Genomic DNA, 21,498 nt, shown 5'->3' with positions numbered 1-21,498 from the left:
TGTACATATTGTGCACTTAGACTTAGTAGACACATTGGATCTATATTTCATTTGAAAACAGAATACCCACTCACCTCTTTTTTTTCTTTTTTTTTTTAAATTCTTTTTTCCCAAGCTCACCTCTTCACTTGAAGGATAAATTCCATATGTTAAAGTGCTATTTAAATTTCATTTATTTGTTGCACAAGTAGACGAAATTACTAGCAGCTTATCACTGTGGTAAATGCACATTTCTTTTTTGAACATCACTGAAGTGAAAGCATACAGATCTGTGAGGCTAATTTGACTTTTTTTTTTTGCGTGTAAAAGCTTCCCACCTTCTTTTACCCACTGTATGATAAATCTTTGTATTTTCAGGCACTAATACAGGTTTTAGGTTCAAATTCTCAGGCAGGTGAAGAACAAGAGCATGTTTTGTTTTTCTAAAGAATCAAACTGTTCACTGAAGAAAATTACTCTTCCATTTGATTGGTGTGGTCAGGATTTGGTCACTATTTTTTTTTCCTTAGTTTGTTAGTATTTTAAGTACAGAAGGCAAAATTGCACAAAAATGAATGAAGAACTGCCACCCAGTTTTGCCTGTGTATTTCTGTTCTGATATACGGCTTTCTGTGCTAGTTCTAAACATCCTTGTGATTTTTTTCTATTGTTCTGGACCAGAGATCGTGAGCTTGAAATTAAAGAATATTCCCACCTCTAGAGGAGGTGGTATGGTTGTATTTTACTTTCAAGTATTATCATAACTGAAGTTCTTCACAGGGTTTAACTCACATAATTAGATGCAGCCGTTGTTCTAGATTCTTTATCTGAAATGGTACGGTTTGGGGTTTTTTTTACCCCTCTTGCTGGCACCTCTGAAGTAGTCATCAGAGGTCATTAACCAGAAAAAAACCATCACAGTACCATCAGGCTACGTGTAGCTAAGCTAAAATATAGTAGTTTAGCACAGATTCACAGTCTGTGCTGAAATTAACTGCTCTGCCAAATGAGGTCTGGATGAATTATCTGTGTCTGCTAGAGGGAAAAAGCCTAAGAGCAAGTCTGAAAGAATGAGGTATGATTCTGTGCCTTCACTTTTCTATTCCTGGGCAGGAAAATTGACTTGCTGTGCTGATAAAGTGGGTTTGAACTGAAGATCTGAAGCATAGGTGGAGACTTAGTTTTTTCCATTTTTGAGGTGGGCAGAAAAACCTCTTAAAGAGGTATGGGTGAGTATCTGGGGGATGTCTTTGCTGATGTTGCATTTCTTAGAGTTCATTTGTCAGAGCCCTGTCTCAGATGTCTTGACAGAGGTATTCCTGTCGAAAAAGTAAGATGCTAACCTGAGGAGGTTTTTAGCATCTCTAGCGGGCAGCCAGGTAGAAGTTTAATATTTCTTTAGGCTTAGCTTTGTTGTTGTGGTCTCCCTCCCTCAAACAGCCTTCAAAGGAATATCTGAGTAATTGCAAGGTATGTGCTGTTTGTTAGATGTGTGAGTCACTTCACTCCCAGTGTGTACTTTGTAGTTATAAGTAAAGATAACCTTAATTAAGGGTGTTCATGTGCTGCTTGTCTGAGTAGCTTATGGGCTTGAAGTCTGAACAAATACTTCAATGGCAGGGTATCCAGTGAACAGAGTGGAGCAGGGTGAACAGAAGTAATTACCTGGACAGCTGTGAAGTACAATAGCCTAACAATGCACATGTAGTGTTAGAAATTGAATGAAGTTACCTCTTTAAGCAGTCAGATTGCTGTTTGGCTGGTAATAATTTATCCTGAAATAAATGATCTTGCAGAGTTCACTGAATGGGAACCTCTTGCCCCTACTGAGTCACACTTGGCTTTCCAAAATATATACAGCTACTGGGTGTGTCCCAGACAGAGCTACAAGGGACCTGGGGAAACCCGTTGTCAAGGAAATGCTTTTTAAAGTAATAAACCACTGATGGACAGATGTTGTAAATGGTCATACATACAAAAATAAATTGGCAGAAAAGATCATTGCCAGTCTGTTCTTCACATTTCAAAGAAAATTTGTTTTACTTGCTCTGAGTAATGAAAAATCTGATAGTTTGTCTTGTGTGAGGTAGTTTCAAGCCTTCTTTATTTGCCAACACCAAATTGATAATTGGGTGTTCTCTATGAAGTAAAACACTAGAGGAAGTTTTTTAGCATCTGGGGATTGTGTTGAAAATGTAGCAGGTTTCAAAGTCAGTACTCAAATCTGAAAAGGTAGGGTTTTGTCTTCATCAGGGTTTTTGCTCAGCCGTGGTTATCAAATCCTGATTAACACGATTAAAACTTGGGACTGAATTAGTTGCTCTGTTGCTTGTGAGATACAGTCACTTTTGCCTACAGCAAATCTATTTTCATGACAGCAGTAGATAAATTTGATGTGGTGAATGCACAGGAATATGGAAAAGCCTGGGCTAGTTAAGTTGAAGGTATGTGGTGTTAGACACTGAGGTCACTGCTGAGAAAGGGTAGCGGTGTACGCAGCCAAAGGAAGGTTAATATGTTTTAGCACATCACGGTGAGCTGACAGCATGGTTGGTGGCTGGCTAGTACAGAGAGAGAAAATATAGATCACCTACATGTGTGGCATTTAATAACCAATACTTTTAAACAATTGACTGAGGAGCACTGCCTCACAAAATGTCAAATGGTAGTGTTGGCCTTTTACTACCCACTATTGACTATAACCTAAAATTGGCCTTTAATCATTGTTTAAAGGACAACTTGAAAATATGTTAAGGTTAGACATATGAGGCCTGATTCTGAGCTTACTTGCACGGGTGCAAGTCATAAGTGAAAGTTAATTAGGAGAGAAATATTGTTCGTAAAACACTTGACGTATATATTTTTATATGTTAGTATGTTTAGGCTTTGTCCTGCTCATTTGTGTAAAATGCTTTCTAATGATAACTGAAGTTAGCTCTGAAATAAGGGAGTCTTCAAATTAGAAGTCTTTGACAAAATCCTTGGCAATTGCTGTCAACCTGAGAGTTTTGTCACGGAAGATGAATGTTCTGTAACTTCAGTTCCACTAAGGGTAGAATTGAGCTTTTTGTCTCTCTCCAGTATTTACTGTTGTGTTTTTTTTTCCTGGTACAGCCGTGGAAGGAGGCAAGCCAACAGGAGTGCCTTCCTGCTGCAGGAAAGGATATTACTGAACAGAGTTCAATGAAAAAGCAAGAGGACATAGAGCATTTAAGAGAACTTGGAAAGCAGATAGCGCTTGTTCTTGTTAAAACATGTGCTTAGTCATGGATGTGGTGTAAAAAGTGTTCATGTGTTAATTAAAAATACCAAACAAACTTAGCATAACTGGAATCTCTGGAGATTTTTAGCATAAATTAAGTATTTATGCTTGCATATATCTAAAACAAGGATAAAATGATAGAAAAATCATGTCACCATTGCCTCATCAAGATGAATTTTTTTTTTTTTTTTTTAGAATCTGTTTGGAGGTGATAGTTCAGAGCAGTCACTTGTCAAGCAGCTTGATGGTTAAGTTGGTGGGTGAAACATTTTCTCTCCAACCCCTATTTTATTAACTCAGTTTGGAGCTAAACTGAGACATCGTGAGATGAGTGTGGACCTGAGTTTGAGAGCCCTAGTAAATAGTAGTCCACATCATTAAACAGCCACACATTGCAATTTGGTACACTGATCTCTGATGAGACCAGCTAATCCTACAGAAAATTAACTAGCCTGTTGCTAAACTTTACCTCTTGCACTTAAGAAGCAGCTCTTCTGTGTCAAGTCGTGTATTCTGTAGAGGACCAAAATAGATTTAAAATTTGGCCAAGAAGCCAGACTTGAATTAGACTGAAATGTAACAAATCAATATAACTAGTCAAAAATCAGATTGACTGAAATAAATTCTTGTCCTGGTGAGCCATATCGTAACATTGATTTTAATTTTTAAAAAAATTTATTTCATTGATTAATGGCCTCATGTGATTCATTTCATGAAACATGTTTGCCAGACATCATGTGTTATAGCCCTTTCATGGTAAAGGCCAGCAAAAAAAAACAAAAAGAGGCAGGGAGAAAAAAGTATCGAGTGCTTAGAACTGTAGTTGAACTGTTGACATGCTCAGCCTTCCCAAAACTGTGTATACTGATTTTTTTAACAAACCATAACTTGATCCTTCATACCTCATTAATACTGTAGAGGAAGCAAACTTTCCTTCAGCTTTTTTTAGGAAGGATGTCATCAAACCTCTGTGCAAAAAATTCACTAGGCTAGCAGTCAGGATTTTTGAAAATATTTTGAGATCTTTGCCAACTAGTCATGTTGTTATATTTTACCAACAAAGTTGCTTTAGTATTCTTTTTATACATTTCAAATGTAAGTGTCTTTGATTGCAATCTTTAACATATATTGACCAAACATTTAGTTATTGTTAACTGAAACACTTTCAGATTTCTGTAGCTGTTGTGTTCGTGCTTGCAGGAAAGAGTTAGGTGACAGCTTTGGGCAGTTTTCTTTATTCTTTCGCCTTGGCAGGTTGTCTCTGTTAGCATCATTGGAGCTGAGCAGGGATAAACAAAAACTTCTTTGTGGTACAAATAATGATTAAAGCAGCTTTGAACTCAGTGTGAAACATAACTACCACAACAAAGATAAAGACAGGATTCTAAAGACCAGAACTATGGATTACTATTAAAGGAAGAAAGGCTCAGTGGAAATTAGGATAAATGGAATTATTTTGCTTAAAGAATATTTGATGAGTTATATATTTATATTATGTTTTAGTAAGCTAATATTTCTCTTGTCTTAAAATTGGTGGGCCATGCATATATGAAATTTTTTTAAAAAAACCCAACTTGTAAAGTATTACATCATTTGCTGTGTTTCATATTCTAAGTAAAAGTATTAGCTTGCTCCCGATGGAACTTTTATTGCTTCCATGGGGGATTTGTTTTCTTTGTAAAGCACGGTTTCCACATGAGCTTTGTCCTAGAAAAACAATTGTTCGTTCCGGTGCCCCGAAAAGCTTTGTCGCTCCCGGTACGTGAGCGCTGGTCTGGGCGAGAGGGTTTTGCTGTAATGGCAGAGGGAGTGCGTGGTGTCAGGACACCTGCCTCTGCCCTGCAGGTCTGCCTCATCAGAGTGCTTTTATGTCTCCTCTTGAGACCCAGTGAATCCAAAAGTTATTGGTATAGCCTATCCAGTAACCACATTATTTGGTAAAGTATGAGAAACTGTGTTGCAGTGTAACACTACGCTCTCATTCCATAGCAATTGGCTCGGCTGCATTCTAGCAATTTTATTGCTGCAAGGTTTTTCAATCTTTTATATGACTGAAATATTTTCAAACCCACAATGTTAACCAAAATTAGCCAGAGTTGGTACGTATTTGACTGAATTGTGAGTAAACCTGAACTTTTAATGCTCTTTGTATGTGTACCACATGTAAAGAAAAGAGCTGGGTTTTGCATCTCTCTAGGTTTGCAAGGAGTAGCTCAGGTCACAAATTCATGTGGAATAGGAAGGAAATAAACAACTGGATGTAAGGGTGCATTTAGAAATGAGTACTTTGGTAACCTTTTCCTTTTCTATGGGATTGTTAAGGTATAGCTGGATTCATGCATTACCCTATTCCTGCCCCAAATAATGAACATAGATGCTTATGCTACCATATGTTTTTATCTTGCAGGTTGAATTTGAGTGGCTTAGGCAGTTTTGGTTTCAAGGCAAGAGGTATTTGAAGTGCACTGATTGGTGGCTTAAGCCTATGGCTAAACTGGAAGAATTTTGGAGAAAAATGGAGATTATGGTAAGTACTAGTTTTATAGTCTAAAGCCTCTAGAGCTTAATTCTGAGAGCGCTCACAATTATGTTTTTAATTGTACTGTAGTAACAGGATTTAAACCTTATTCAGAACATATGAAAAGTAGAATCAATGCCAACCTTCCACTGCCACCTCTTATTTTTCTCCCCTAGTAGCCAGAAGAAATGTAAGCAAAATAAGATCCAAAAAACCAAGAGGAGATTTTAGTTATTTCCTCACTTCGCTTGTTTTTGAAGTTTGACAGCCTCATAAGGTGATTGTCACATATTACATCACACCAATTGGTACATGGAACTGTGCATTGTCAGCTTTTTCATACAACACCTAGATAAACAACTCTGCTGATGACAGCAACAGTGAATGTATGTGAGGAGAGTTGAGAGCAAAATGTGGTCATCTGGAGGTACAACTGTCTCTCTGTAGTCCACCTTATGCCATAGCTAGAACCAACAAAAGGAGATTAGTTTCTTGAATAATTGTGGTGGTGATGCTGCCTGTATACTTGAAAGTACATCCCTGCTTTCCATTGAAAACGGACTCAGTGACAAGCACTGTTAGCCTGCTTGCTGCTGCTGTCCAAGCAGAGACTCAGTTGGGAGACTTTGCTAGTGTAAGTGTTCGATAAAATTGCCAGCATGACTGCTTCTAGATTTGTATGCAGAAGGAACTGTATTGACAAAAGTGTCTTGCTCATATCCATACATCTGCCTTAGAAGCTTTTTCTCCGTCATTTCTGCTGGTGACAGCATAAGCCTCAGTTTGCCTGTAGTTGACTTGGAGAAGCTTGTAATGTAGCTGAGGACTCTGAACAGGATTTGGAGTAGAGGTATTTTTGAAGATATGGTGCAAGAAGAATAAGTGCTCGAGTTTTGAGGGAAATGTTGTGGCTCACTAACTTGCTCAAATGTATTGCAAGCTTTTACAGCAATGGCTGGTTTCAGACTTGAAAATAAGTGTGGAAAAGTGGAACTTTCATTTGTGAAATCAGTTGCCTCAATGAATCAGTGAACATTAAACTTTCCTACAAAAGGAGAGAAATCATTTATAACTTGTTTATGTGGGTTTTTTCCCCTCGTTGTGTTCTTATGTGCTCACATTCTTGAATGACCTTTATAATTTAAAAAAAATTCTTTGGTTTGTTTTTCTTTCAAATGACAACTTATTCTTTTGTAACACAGGCTTAGATGAGGTAGAGACAAGAATGTTTGATTGTTATTTTATATCCATTGTGTGTTGAGAACATGGAAAAACAGCAAACTCAGGAATTCTCAAGGGTTAGGTTTTCTGCAATTGGTGTGACATTACCATGTGTCTCTAATTAGAAACATGGTGGCGTCAGTGTATCTCCTTTCAACAGGCCTCAGGATGATATTTATCAGCAAACTGAAGGCTGGGCCAAGACAGAAGCTGCTTCTAATTTAAATTTTAAAAATTACTTTAATGTTTTATGACTTATAACATATTAATCACAATTAATTTCAGCTATTGAAGGAGACAGAAGAGAATGTTAATTGAGAATGTCTGTTTTGTTGAGTCTCTAAATTTGATGCTTACTCTATTTGGGCTTGGAGGTAGGGTGAGTTTTTTTGGATTTAACCTACATTTTTGTCCTTTAGTGTTTCACAAGATGACAGTAGGGGGCAATGTTGAGCCGTGGTTTTAATGCAACAGCAGGCACTGACTTAATAATATCCATAGAAATGTAGCATTCACATCAAGAATTATCCCTGTTGCTTCAAGTTAGCTGTAATCTCTAAGATTCCATAACACAGGAAATCAATTGTGGGTTAACAAATTCAACAGCAATTTAACATAAAAAGTGCAGTGTTTTGGTGCATGCTTAACTTCCACAGCATTATGTTAAATCAAAAAGGTATTTCTGAAGCTACCCAGTAGTCTATAGTCGATGGTTTTTTTTTCTCCAAATTTATAATTTTAGCTGGATGATTCTTTAAAAAAAAAAAAAATCATGTCAAAATGCTACAAGTAAAAATATCTTAGAATTGTTGCTTTTGTCTCGGAAGAATATTGTTGCTTAAAAGGAATTATTTCTTAAAAGAAAATACTTAAGCGATGTATTTTTCTTCCTTCTGTCTGTGAGTCAAACAACTTTTTTTTTTTTTTTATGTGTGTCTAGAGCGATACAAAAGTCAGTCTTGTGGTCCCTGCATGCCTTCCCCCCCCGCCCCGTTTAGTAAAGAAGGTATAAAGAAGAAAAGAAAGTTTCCAAAATAATTTCTGATTCTGCTAGTTGTGATTACTCCAATGTCACAACAGAGTGTGATCCTGCAGGAAGTTTAACCTAGTGTCTTCAAACCTTTGCGTTTTATTTAGTATTTTTGTACATTATAGCAAGCACACAATTTTATCATAATATTTATTCCTGGCATTTCTTTCCCGGAGGATAGTTTTACTTAGAGCTTGCTCTTGTGATGTAAATGTTAAACCTTTCATTTGAATGACATTCTGATAAAACATCACATTTCCCACAATATTACCTCATGAATTTATGATCCATTAAATCCAAAGCAGTTTAACCAATCTTCTTCTCTTTTTCTCCCTTCCTTGGAAATATGAAGGCTATTCAAATGTTTGAGGGTTTTTTTTAAAAGTCATCCAAGATTAACACGTTATCGTCTGCAACATCGGGATAAATGCTTGCTGAATTCAAAGGGAGAGTTACCATTTGAAAAAAAGACTGTACAAGCTTTGCTTTCTGGGTAAAGAGAAGTCTGAAAAGCTGAAATCTCATGTGATGTGAGGAAGTCTTGCTGTAGCTGTTCTGAGATTTAGTGGAGAGACAATTTGTCTCTCAGGGTCTGATATCATGCAGACCTTGCAGTCTGACATTTATTTTAGCTACGAAAATCTTTTAACACCATGCTAAATCTGTAAGAACTGCAGAAGTCCTCCAGTCTTTTTTTGTTTACTTTGTTTTAGACTGATTCACATTTGAATAAGTAAGATGTAAACCAAGGAAATGAGTTTTGTTTGTGGAATGAAAAGTAGACATATATGATTATACTTAAATATTGAATCTTTAAAGACTTTTTTAACACATCTAGTGTCCCTTTTAAAATAAAATAAATGAAGACCCTAGTAGTGCTATATGGTGTGAATTCTCCTTCCTGCTTTGACAGTCCATTTAGCAATGTAGCAATGTATTTATATGGCAGTTGGCCTTAATAACTTTTATTGACTTTAGTGGGTAAGAGCCAAGACGTGGGTTTATTAAAATGTATCACTTTCATTGCAGTATAAAATCACAACATATATAATTATGTTAGGTAGGCTAGGCTCCATTTAATCCCACCTATTTATGCAGAAATTTGGAAGGATGAAAAAAATTGTAGAACTAAAATGTAGAGAATGGTATGACTGATTTGGAGTTATATTTAACAGCATAACCATTTGCCTACTATAAAGGGTCTACTTAAAGGAATGAAACATAGATCTTAAAGAACTGATTTTTGATGATATAGCTGAGACAAGTAATTGTTACACCATTTGTTTCACTTTTTGGCATCCTAAAATGCAGCTAATGATAATGAAATGCAGCACACCTTTTAATTTATAAATGTAGTGTAAAAGCAGAAGCGTGCACACTGTGTAGTTCTAATGAGCAAAGTGGCGTTTCATGCAAACTAACTTTCTGCACATCTTCTATCTTGATTTGTAAAACTTTTTAAAAACTGTATTTACTAGTAATGTTATTACTGTTATTCTCAGTAGCAAGCTTTTATCGGTTTATACAACTAAATTGAAATCAGAGAGCAAGGCTATTTTCTTGTAAAATTATTTTTCTTTCCTTTTTGAGGTCCATTTCATTATTTGCTACTATTGCTACATATGAAGTATGTCACAGTTTCAGTTCGAAGCCACTATTGTCAGGGGCTTACAGCCTGACAGTTAGAATTGAGTCTAGGCTGAAACTTGAGCTACAAAATCTCAGCCCAGGGCCATAATATATTTCTTTTTTCTTTTTTCCCCAAATTAAAACAAGGGTTTAAGTATGTATTTAAATCAGAGTATTTCAGTTCCAGAATAACCATGAAAAGCTATAAGACAAAATATGCTTTTAAAAGGAATCCTCCTAGCTTCTGTAGACATTGGCACTTTAAACAGCTAACCAATTACATTTCAAAAAAATAGATAATATGATCACAAACAGGCTGGTTCCTTGTTTAGCTTTTTTCAAAAATTGCAGAGCAACTTAAGTGACATTTGAATTGGTTTGACCTTGTCAGCCAAAATTCAAGAAATTCTGAGGTATTATTTTAATTTCTTTTTTAGCTTTCCTGTTGTGCTTAGATATTGCAGTGTTACACTCCTTTATTGGAGGGCCATGCGGTGATGGGTGATCGTATTTGCCTAATGAGCTGTGAAATGTAGGCACAACATAGCAGCTCAAAGACCCAAATTTTAGCCATATTTCTTGTCTTTTTGGGCTCTTCTTATCTGTTTAGACCAGACCCTTTAAATTAATGTATTTTTAGCAGGTTATATTTTATGTACACTAGGAGTCAGATGTTTCTGGAAATGTACCTTTTATCTTAAACAGCAACAACAACCAAACCTGATCCTGAAGACTTGTTTTTATTTTTCTTTTTTTTTTTTAATTCTTTTTTTTTTTTGGCACTTATTTCCTTGACCCCAATATTTAGCTGTCAGAATCACTAGCACTCTTTTTTTTTAAAGTTGTATTGCACATCTTTGAGAAAAAAAAATATTTACAATTCTGAGGGAATTCAGAGTTAAGCTTCCAAAACAAAGTGTGTGCTGAAAGCACAAAGGACTGTGTTTATGATTCTCTTTGAAGTGTTTTTGCAACAGGATAAGGAAAATTTTAGAAACTGTCTGATAGTGTTCAGGGTAAATACTTAAACCCCTTTAGAGAATTTCACACACAGATACTGTGCAGCAGAAAAAAGGATACTTATGTTTTCTAAAGCTGCTACAGCCTACAGCTTTGTACTTAAAGACAGAGGTGTTGAATAGAATTCTACTGAGGATACATCCAGTGACAATATCTGCAGGAACATCAGAGCAAACCAGTGGATAGCACTTTCTGTTTTTAACCCTTATGTGCGCTGGTTGAGATCTAAGCTGCGTTGATACGAACCACTGTTATAAACTGGAATTGTTCAAAGGGCAGTAGTCCAACTCGTACAGCATACTGCGAGAATCATGCTGAAAACATCAAGGTTATAATGTAAACTGGCATAAGCCAGGAAAAGTTTATGACAATTTCTGTCCTGTGGGAAAGCGCGATGCATTTCTGACAGCACAAACGGGAGGACCATGGGTGGCTCGTGCAGCTGTGCGTGTCGTGTGGCTGGTAGTGTGTGCCGCACCAGACGGTGCGGAGGAGGTGGGCGTGCTGCCCCGTTCGTGCGTGCCCTTCTAGGGGCATTTGCACCTCAGTTGCAAGTTTGACGTTTGTAAGTGTTCATGTGCACACAGCTGTATCTTGGTGAGCTTCAGTTTTGGATGACTCAAATTCTGTTGTCTTGCGCTTAGCTCTTACTGTGATAGGGCTTCTTTCTGCCATCTTCACTATATTTTTGTATAAAAATATCGGATGTATGTGATTGTGTGTTTCTAGTCCTCATTTATGCAATCATAAAGTGGTCAGATATAGAGCTTATGGATTTGTACATTTGTGTATGTATGTTTATGGACATGCTACATAGATACAAAAAAAAAAGACTTGGTTTGGTGTTGAAACTGTGAATTACAGTGGTTTGACAGGAATAATTTTTACTGTGATTACTATAAACTAGGGGAAGTTGTGATTTTGAATGAAAGTGAAAGCAAATGGCAGTATGACTAAAATGTCACCATCTACTTTGCTGTAATTTAAATTTTTTTTAGAATACAACTAGTATTGCTAAACATGGCTTTATTGCTATTGTATTTTAGTGGCTATGTAACCACTATAAAATAGAATACAGCTGGTTTACTTTCCAAATGGCTTTTGTAAGCAAAAGAGGTGACATCTTCCGAAAAGCTGCCATTGCTGCATTGATACCTTTCTTATCTGATCATCAGTCCTTCTAATTCCTAACAAGATGATGGGTGAACAGTGTTTTTGCAATGTATGTTTTAACACCTACTTCATCTTTGATCAAAATTTAGGCTCTTCATTTTATATATAAAGAAATAAAACTTGGCTCCAGTAGTTACCATGGAAAGCATAATGGTCTGATGATTAGGTGCTAATTCTTTCACTGACCCTCTGTTTAACTTGTGCAGGTAACTTAAGTGTGGTTTTCAAAATCAGTGTGGAGATCAAAATGATGAGTCTTACTTTGGTTTTAGATTGCAGACTATTTCTGATCTTAAATTCCTCATCAATAAAATGAGGTTATGATTTTTACTGTAACTGAGAGTTACTTACTGGCTATGTCCTATGGAGAGAGCATTCTGCAGCTGAAGGAACCCAACAAATTTCTGCCTCTCCCCTACCATAATTGGAAATTGTAGAATCTGGGCCACAACTAAGACAAGTATTTTTTTTTCAGATGGGCAAGTTCTGCCCATTTAAGCATGACGGAAGGAGCTCACTGTGTTTTGGCTGACCCTGATTGTCTCCTGGGAGTTCCCAGTTCTAGCTCTCAGGAGCTTTTGGGTGAATTTTTTTTGCACTTTTCATTTCTTATTACACATGCTTCTGCTTTAATAATCCTGAAGCTGTGGACGTATGTTTACTATTCTGCAGTAGGAAGATAATTACTGGCTTTTCTCGAATGTTTCTAGTTAACATCAGGTTTTGGCAGTTCTCCTTGGACTGCTAGTGAGTCTGAACTGTATATAATTCTCACAGCAGAGGCTCTAATATAAAGTTTAAGTGTAGCAAATCTATATTATTCCTGTAAAATAATGTGATTATCACAATCAGAGTAATGGCATCTGTTTTCATAGGACTCATTTTGAATTTCTGTAATATAGAAGAATGATTAAGAGAATGATGAGAGCAGGCCAGATTCTTGTTTGCAAGCAAGAATGACATCAATGGAGCTATGCTGAAGATGAATCTGACTTCATTCTTAGCGTGCACTATTCTGCAAAGTGCACTGTTAATAGCTGGGAATAGTGCTTCAGTTCATGTTGTCTAGCTGCCTAGGGATGAATATAATTGTGTAATAAACTGAAATGATTATTTTATTTTCATGTGTGTATATATATATATGCATATATACACTGCTAGTAATTGTATTTTAGCTCGATCTTCAAGCTGCGTGCTACATGCTAATGGATTAAAGCTTCACTAGCTAGCTAGAAGATCAATTGTTTTGACGATGTTGTGGTGGGACTCAGCTTGACAAGTGAATGATAAGACTCTTCTTGTAATTCAGACACATGGCAGCGTAAGTTCACTCATTTTCATCCTTTATTGACCGTTCTCATATTCTGTCCAATGCCATGCTTCCGTGTCATGACATAGGAGTTTCTGTGCTGAAAGCATTTGCAGTAGTAGGACCACAGAATTCACTCCTTTGCCCAAAACTAATGATTGGTTATGTTGCTGATAGAAGATTCGGATAGAATTAAGATTAGCCTGTACAAATCAATTTATGCTGATGATGTCTAGTACCAAAGTACAAAAAGGTTGTACTTCCCAGAATTCCTTGAGGTTACAGAGTATCTGAAAATCTTTCAGCAGCTAAGCTTTATATTTCTGTCTTCTTTTATGAGGAAGAGGAAAGAGCACCATGGTATTACAAGTACAGTGGCAATACATCTGTCAGGGATGAAGTAACATGAAATTAAGTCTATATTGCTTTTATGGAGATGTTCAATGCAAAGGCCAATACAAGTCCTGGCTGTATCTTAGTCTGAAATGTTCCAATGCTTTTTAAAAGGATTAAAAAATATACATCAATAGGATTATTAATATTTCTCACTTTTAAAAGTCTTCTCATGTAGGTGGTATCTTCATTAAAGCAACCTTACAGTGACTGACTTGTCTCTCAGAGGAATGACAGTAGAGAAAGGAGAGGTTACCATGCAATTATAGTTTTACAGTCAAGGCTTTTCAGACCATTATTCTGTTACTGATCTTTTGTTGGCTTTCCTGTAGGACATACTTGATACACATGTTTATAAAACATGTATACATTCATGGGTCAATTCCACTGGTGGTCATTATGCTAAAGGAATTGTGTATTTACAGTATTAAACTTAGGAATCTACTGGGGATGGGAAAAGATGTCTAAGACAACAGATGAACCAGTCTTGGAAACTCATAAAACTCGCAAAAATATCGAACAAAACAAAAAAGTCGTGCTGGTTTCTTTAAGAAATCCTAATGTTGAAACCCAGGATACAGGACTGTTTTCTCAACTTTTTTCATTGCTTTTCATCTTCTGCATTTTCTTGTTAAATGTAAAATACTGTAATTGAATCACAGCATTAGCTGGCTTTTTCCAACAAAACAGCAGATTTAGGCTCTTTGCTGCTACTTTCGAAAGTAATATATATTGAGAGAGCGAGTGAAGACAAAAATTGAGCACATAGACGTATAATCCCAAAGGAATAAACTGACTTCTACAAGACAAGCTGAAAGCTGATTAAAATATTTCGCATCCTTTGGGTATGCAACAGCTTTTGATGATGGAGGGTGTATTAATATTCAGCTTAGCTGCTTGTCGACACTTCAGACAGGTCCCAGGAAACACTCTGATACTAACCAGGTTTTCTCACTCTGCCAGAAATCTTTATGAGACACAGAGCAGCACCCTTGTACCGGCAAAAGCCGAGATAAGAATAAGGCTATTTAGCTATGTCTTTATTTTAGCAATTGCTTTTAGACATTTTGAAAGGATTGAAAATTCTAAAGAATTCTTTTAATGATATGAACTCTTTTAGATACAACAAAGGAGAAAGATTAATCTTAATTGTTTTAAAATAAGGCTGCTGTAATCTATTCAATTTTAAATCTGTTTGTCCAAGTTCTTTGTAACATGCCAAGATCCCAATAATAACACCAGTGACTGAGGTCAGAGTGTTCCTACTGCAATTACTTTATAACAGTCAGATCTGAGGTGTTGGGGTAGTGTTCTCTTAACTTCATCTATTCCCTTGTAACGCAATGCCTACCTTCCAGACAAGAATGAGATGTAAACAGCTGCTTTATCAGCTGATACTTCTTCTGTTCTTTTGTTGGCATGCTGACATATGGGGTATTTGCTTTTTCCCCTTTCTCAGTGACTAAATATATACAGTATCTCTGTAAAACATGGCATAGGCTGTGTGCTGTGCCTTTAGGATGGCTCCAGGGCTAAATGCTTCCTGTAAAAGGTGAAAAAGCATGGCTTAATCAGCTTAGTTAACTTAATTAAGCTGTGCTTTTTCTCATGTACAGCCTTAAAGTTTATTTCGTTTAGAAATTGTATTTCATAGTAGTGGAATCACACAAAGTTGGAGAAATCCTGCAGGTTTTTATAGTGAGCTTGAAACAGGTGAAATTTACTTGTTATTCTGCAATGTGAAAAGAAGTTAATTAAAGGAGTATGTCTTTTTACTGAAGATTTAAAGGAGAAATTCTAATGCAGTTTACATTGTAAAGGCTTCTCAAACTGAGAAAGTCTGCTTTTCTTTTTTTTTTTTTTCCCCCATCTAATTTTAACATTTTTATATATGGGAAGAGCTGTCCATGTTCATCCCAATCTCACCTTGCCTGCTTGCAGATGCGTTACCAGATTCTGTGACACTACCTTCTTTTATCGTTCTTTGGAAGAAGGTAAAATAGTGTGATGTGATTGTGAGGATGTGGATCTTCTCTCCCCTAATCTCTGGGCCTCAGCAGAAAATATGATTACAAATTAAAGTAATTTGAACTGAGTTGTTCTTCCTTGAGACGAGTTGCTGTTTATGTTCTTCATGAGGTACTCCATGTTAAAGAAAAGGTCTGATTTTCCTCTTGGGAAAACATTGGGATCCTAGTCCTAGTGGGACCCTCCTGTCTGGGAGGTTAGAGGAGAAGATCGATTAGCAAGGCACAGGCACAGCTGGCAACAGTAAGTGCTGAGCAAGTTCTACTTCCCATCTCATTTGGTTCATCTAGTATATTCCTGTTTGCTTATTTACTGACCTGTACAGGTTTTTGAAAGAGTGTGGTGTGGGGAAAACAAGTGAGCAGGACAGCAGACTGGAGGTTGCAGCTGGCTAAGGAGAGAGTGGCAGCAGGTGCCAGTAGCCAGTGAAAACATGGGAAAGAGCAGTTTAGGAGCCGTTGTGTTGACAGAGTAACAGGACCAAAGGCAATTTGAGTGAGGCCTCCGGGGACAGGAGTTTTGAAGTGCTGTAGTGGTTGGAAAACTTGGACCTGGATGTGTAGGTGCAATGGACCTTTGGGTACAGTGGGCATAGAAAACAAACTTGGCAGGGAAATCTTTGGAGTTTGAGAAAGAGTAGGAAAGTGTGGCAAAGGCTCTCAGGGAAAAAGGAGTGGTGTGGTTTGGGAGAGAACAGGATAGGGGAAGTGGTTATGGAAAAGGTGGCAGAAGATAAGGTAGCTGTGTGTCTCCTTCAAAGTAAGATATTGTCGGTAGCGATTTCTTTGATTTTTTTTTTTTTTGAAAAGTTTGTATTTTGATAGAAATTTCTTCATTGCTGCTGTTGTGCAGTAATAATACTACATTTAATACGCTGCTGGGTTATACTAGAGAACCAAATAAGGGAGAAATAGACCTTGTTTAAGCAAAAAATAGTAACATTGAATGCAGAAAGTTACTTAAAGTATGTTAAAAAGTGTTTGATTTTAATGCAACAAACATATAAAATTACCTAGAAAAAAAATCAGGGAGATTATATAAGCATAGATTTTTAACAATTTAAAAAATGCATATAATGTTTAAAATGTGTGTATTATTTGTTTGAGTGTCTGTATACATAAACAGGTATGTGCACACACACACACATATATATACTCATGCACACATGGAGGGAAAGAGGTTTATCTGTTTTAAGTACTGAGCTGTTCTCCGTAATGCTTGAAGTTGCAGAATCTTACTGAACTGATACAATATGTTAGTTTCTCATCTTAGTACCTCCCGCTGCTTGGGCATAATTCTATGGCAGACTTCAGTGTTTCTTGATTATATGGGGTGTTATAATTTCCTGATGACTGGTTATGTTATTTATAATGCAGAGGGTGTTAATCCTTTGGTGATTAACACTCTATTTGAATTACCAGAGGTCAAAGGTACATTCTTTTATTTGTGTTTTTTTTCAGTGTTTCTTCCTTTGATTTTTTTTTTTTTTTTAGCTAAAGGTTTTGTGTTCTCTGTTTTATCTGAAAATTACTTTAAGGTAATTTGGGATGGGGGGAGGAGAGGAGCATCCTCCTTCCTTAGGGGCTCAAGTCTGTTGAAGCTGTAGTCATTAGGACATAAATTCTCTTTGCAATGAATAGGTTGACCAGAAATCCTCTATTTAAAAATAGTGAAACTCTCTTAACTGAAAGAAGCATAGTCAAAAGCACATGGAAGAAGGCATTCCCTACTTAGCCTCTAAAAGAGCAGATACATACCTGTGTCCCAGTCTAAACCATTTTGGAGAGATTTATTAAAGAAAAGATTATATATATGTGTGTGTGTATATTTATGTATATATAAAATTGTGTGTACATATACATATACACACACACACACTTTATAACATATAACTATATATGGCTGTCATTTCAGGTGATTTGGAGATACTGTAGAGATTCTTGTCCAACTGTCAGCTCTCTCCCAATTACTGTGTTTTCAGAACTGAGGGTCTATTTTAAAAGCCTTCAATTCTTTCAAAGGTTGTGGCTGCTCAGAAGTTACCCTTACCCTAATATTTCAAACCTTTCTCTAAATACTATGGTCTTTTTTTGCGTTTTACTGAGCTGTGTTCCTTACAGGGCTGGAGCTGGTAAGAGAGAAGCAGTGAAGGCTTTTTGCCATTTTGTTTTTCACAGAGTGTGGGGATTGTGTAACCGTTTGTACATCTCCAAGAGAATTCAGTTTTGTGTCCAGGTTTTCCGAGTTTCTATGTCAAACTGCAAAGACTTTCCAGTGGTCTACAGCAATTGCCAGGGTTTACCAAAGTATGGTGTGACACTGGCTTTGCTTCCATCTATAAATATGACCATAACACATTCCTTGACTGCAAATGCTGAGGTAGATGTTCCACCTGGAGGTTTCTTCATGGTGTGGGTGTTCCACCTACTCCGAATCTGGAAAAGCATGAGGTTGGAGGAGTACCTGCAAGGGTTACCTCACTGGCATGTTCCCACTCTAAAACCTCTCTGCTAGTACCTGAAACTGTTAGAAGCCAGCTACAGGAGAATTGTGATGGTACACAGTAGCCCTCTGCAATGTTTAGGACTTGCATATTGCATATAAACAAAGAAGGTGGTCAAAGAGCAAGGAAGGAAACATTAATGTTAGGAAGCCAAAAATGAAAGGAGAGCAGCTCACCTGGCGGGGTTGGTATTTCAAGCTTCAGATTGTAGTATGTTCTTGGCTTAAATGGTGTTAATCTTGGAAACTGTGAAGGGATATGATTGTTTGCCCCTCCGTTTTCCAATAGAGGCATAACTGATCTTGACATGGTGTTTTAAGAAAACTCAGCATCAGACTAGGCTGATCAAGTGTTAACAACATGTATTTTGCAGAGCTGGAACATGAGTTCACTGGTGCATAAAAGCTCTGTTTTAACTCAGTCACCAGCTATGGGCTTAATGCCTGAACTCCTGGATGAAGTAGTTCAATCTGTCAGAAAATTGAAACATATTATAATAATCTACGTTTAATCTAGGTACCAAGTTTGTGAATGTTTTAATGTTGCTCTACAGCAGATTGGATGACTATTAAGTAAGCGGAGGCACAGAGGCAAGATGCTCCTGTCCAGCTGCTCATTTGATGATTTTGTTTTCTGTCTGTGTGCTAGCTCTCTCTCTACTTTTCTCTTTGGTGGTTTGCTTAGAGCTCTGTGAGGTGCTAAGATTAGTGCTGGTTTGCTTTTCTCATAATCTTTCATGTTTGCTGTGTCAGGTAGGTGAAAAAGTAGTATTTGTTCTGCTGCAGCATGCAAGGAATCCAGCTCAGACAGTGAGGACAATTAGTCCTATGTTGGGGGATAAAAAGCAGACATGCTAAAATTTTAGGGGTACTTTCTTCCTGTACACACTCCAGGGGGAACTCTGCATATAGCACTGTGGCTTCCTACATGATTTTTCTGTTTAAGATTGTTTTAACTGCTGTCTGCCATTCAGTTGCTGGCCTGTGGTTAGCTTTATTTCTCTTGTACAAATACTAAACACTACACTGGTTTCATTCCTTCTTTTTTTGTTCCTTTAGTGTTTCACTTATATTTTAAGTTTCATTTATGCTTAGAATTTTTTTTTATACTTCTGCAGAGAGATTTGTGTCTGGCACCACGAAGTGTATGGAAAGTGTAAGAACTTGAAGGAGGGTTCAGTAGGAGAATTAAAGGTCAAGGTGGTTTTGTGAGTGGAGTGGAGAGAGAAACGGGGAGGAAATAAGTTGCAGGAAGGAAGGAAGAGAACAGGGAAGGCAAACAATTGTAAGAAGGAAGATAGTATAATGAAGTGAGAGAAGGGTTGAAAAATATAGAGTGAATAAAGGGAATAAAGATAATATATAGAATATGTAAAGAATCTTGGAGCTATCACTTGGAAGTGATAGAACAGGAAAGAGAAACTAAACAGGTATTTGCTTTCATGGATCAAAAGAACTGCAAGGTGTTAATATGAAGATCTGAATTTTCATCTATATAACTTGTTGGCTGCAGCATTTGATAGGGTCTTGCTCTGGGAAAATTAACTATGTAAACTACTAATAACAAATGATGCAACTAGTTAAAAAATATTACTTTTGTGTGAATGTATTATTTCACTTTATATGTCAAAAATAGTTTTTTGTCTGCTGACGTATTTCGAATCAACTTTCTTGAAAGAGTTGTTGTATTATGGCCTTACTGTAGCAGAACATTCAGCCTGAAAGTCTGCAGATAGAACGTTTGTAATAGTGTGTACGTCTGAAATTTTAAGTGATGAGCTGCCTAATTAAAACCAGAATATATTTTTTAGTAAAACTTGTTATTGGGTTTGTGTAAATCCATCTTTACTACTACAAAGGGGAAAAAAATGTAGGGAGGAAAGGGAATTAGGGGGTAGCAAGAAAACAGTGAAAGAACATACAGCTGAAGGTGTAACTTAAACTTATATGAATATCAACACTTTAAATGTGAATAATAAGATCCAGCTTGGTAACTAAGATTTGCTTCAGGAAAGATGGAGCAAGTTGTTTGTGGATTTGGCTAGTGTAACTAGAACAATGTACTTAGCAGTTTTTATATTGAAGATTATGTTGTGTATAAATATATATTACATTATAATTTTGCTAGTCCTGTTTCCAAGTCTGCTGAAATCTGCTTGACTCCTTTTCACATCTGTCAGAAACAACTATTTCTTTTCTTGGGTTGAACCATAAATATTTGCAGAAGTGCTGTAATCTTTTTTTTTTTTTTTCAAAACAACCATTTGAAAAGTTTGCATAATGGACTTAAGTAAATAACATGATTCTCTCATGAGGTCTATGAATCTGTTACTTGTGATCCTTTTTTGGTGACTCTTGCCATAAGTGGAATTTATACAATTAAATGTGTTGCTAGACGTTCAAAGTACGCTATTTGAAATAAGCTGAGAGATGTACATCAGAAATATTAAGTATCTGCATCCCGTTTTCATTTTACTGTCATATCTCCTTTTGTCTTGCATTTGTACTAACCCAGTCAAGAACCATATGTGAACCACGTCAACTTTTTTTGTTTCAAGAACTAATTGCATTTTTCAAATATATTTTAATTAAAAAAAAAAAATTACTGCTTATTTGCATAGTAAAACTTCTAAATCTAAGACATCTCTGGGGTCAGAAGGTAGTAGGTAGCCTATATAGTGTTTGAACTGGTACTCCAGTTCCTGGTTTCCTAAAGATAAATGTGATTGCTCCTATATAAATGTTTTCCATCAGAATGACAGCTGTGGAAATTAAACATAGCCAGCAAAATCTATTTTTTTGTCTAGCTAAATAAAGGAGAGGACAAATAAAAATTCCCTGGGTGAATGAATTCTTATGAACAGTGATGAATCTTTTCCTCTTGCTATATTAATTTTATTGTATCTTCAAAAACAAAAGTCCAACTTGGGTTCTTCATATTCAAGTTTATAATTTAAAGGTGAAAAATTCAGAATATCATTCCCAAGCCTTATTGTAGAACACATTGCAAACACTTCTCTAAACATAGGGAAAATCTACCCTTTTGGATAGTTTCCAGAGAGTTGCAATGGTCTGTGAATGGAATAGGCTTTAAAATTGTATGAAAATCTGGAGATTTGGGAGAGGAGAAGGATTTCCAATTTCCCAGGAACTTTGTTTCTCGTAATTTATTATGAACAGTGTTCTGTTTTCAGAGGCTTCAGAAATATTAAGCATTACCTTATCCTGATTTTAAATACCTCAAAATGTTGAGTATTCTACAGAGATTCTCTTTTTTAAACGTAAGTTTTGATACCTGCTTCAGAGGCTACTTTAATGCAGAAAAATGCAGAATTTTCTCATGTAGACTATGTAGCAGTTTTGCACTGAGAAAGAACAAGCAGAGACTACCCTGCCAACAGGTAAATCTTTGAGTCATCTTCATCACAGTGGTA

The 21,498-nt window shown here is 36.5% G+C and overlaps 1 protein-coding gene across 3 annotated transcripts in view; it reads left to right on the top strand.

The window, feature by feature from the left end:
* Positions 1–21,498, top strand: part of FTO (FTO alpha-ketoglutarate dependent dioxygenase) — a 257,006-nt gene that overhangs the window by 73,459 nt on the left and 162,049 nt on the right. For all 3 annotated transcript variants that reach the window (XR_011049089.1, XM_068411450.1, XM_068411449.1), the window contains one exon: positions 5,649–5,768. Coding sequence is in view for 2 of the 3 variants with exons in the window: in XM_068411450.1 (XP_068267551.1) it covers positions 5,649–5,768 (120 nt within the window). In the remaining variant the exon portion in view is untranslated. The remainder of the gene's footprint in view (positions 1–5,648; positions 5,769–21,498) is intronic.

Source organism: Nyctibius grandis, chromosome 12, assembly GCF_013368605.1.
Source record: "Nyctibius grandis isolate bNycGra1 chromosome 12, bNycGra1.pri, whole genome shotgun sequence".
Lineage (NCBI taxonomy): Eukaryota > Metazoa > Chordata > Aves > Nyctibiiformes > Nyctibiidae > Nyctibius > Nyctibius grandis.
The sequence above is the reverse complement of the archived record's forward strand: the minus strand, read 5'-3'. Positions and strand labels throughout refer to the sequence as shown.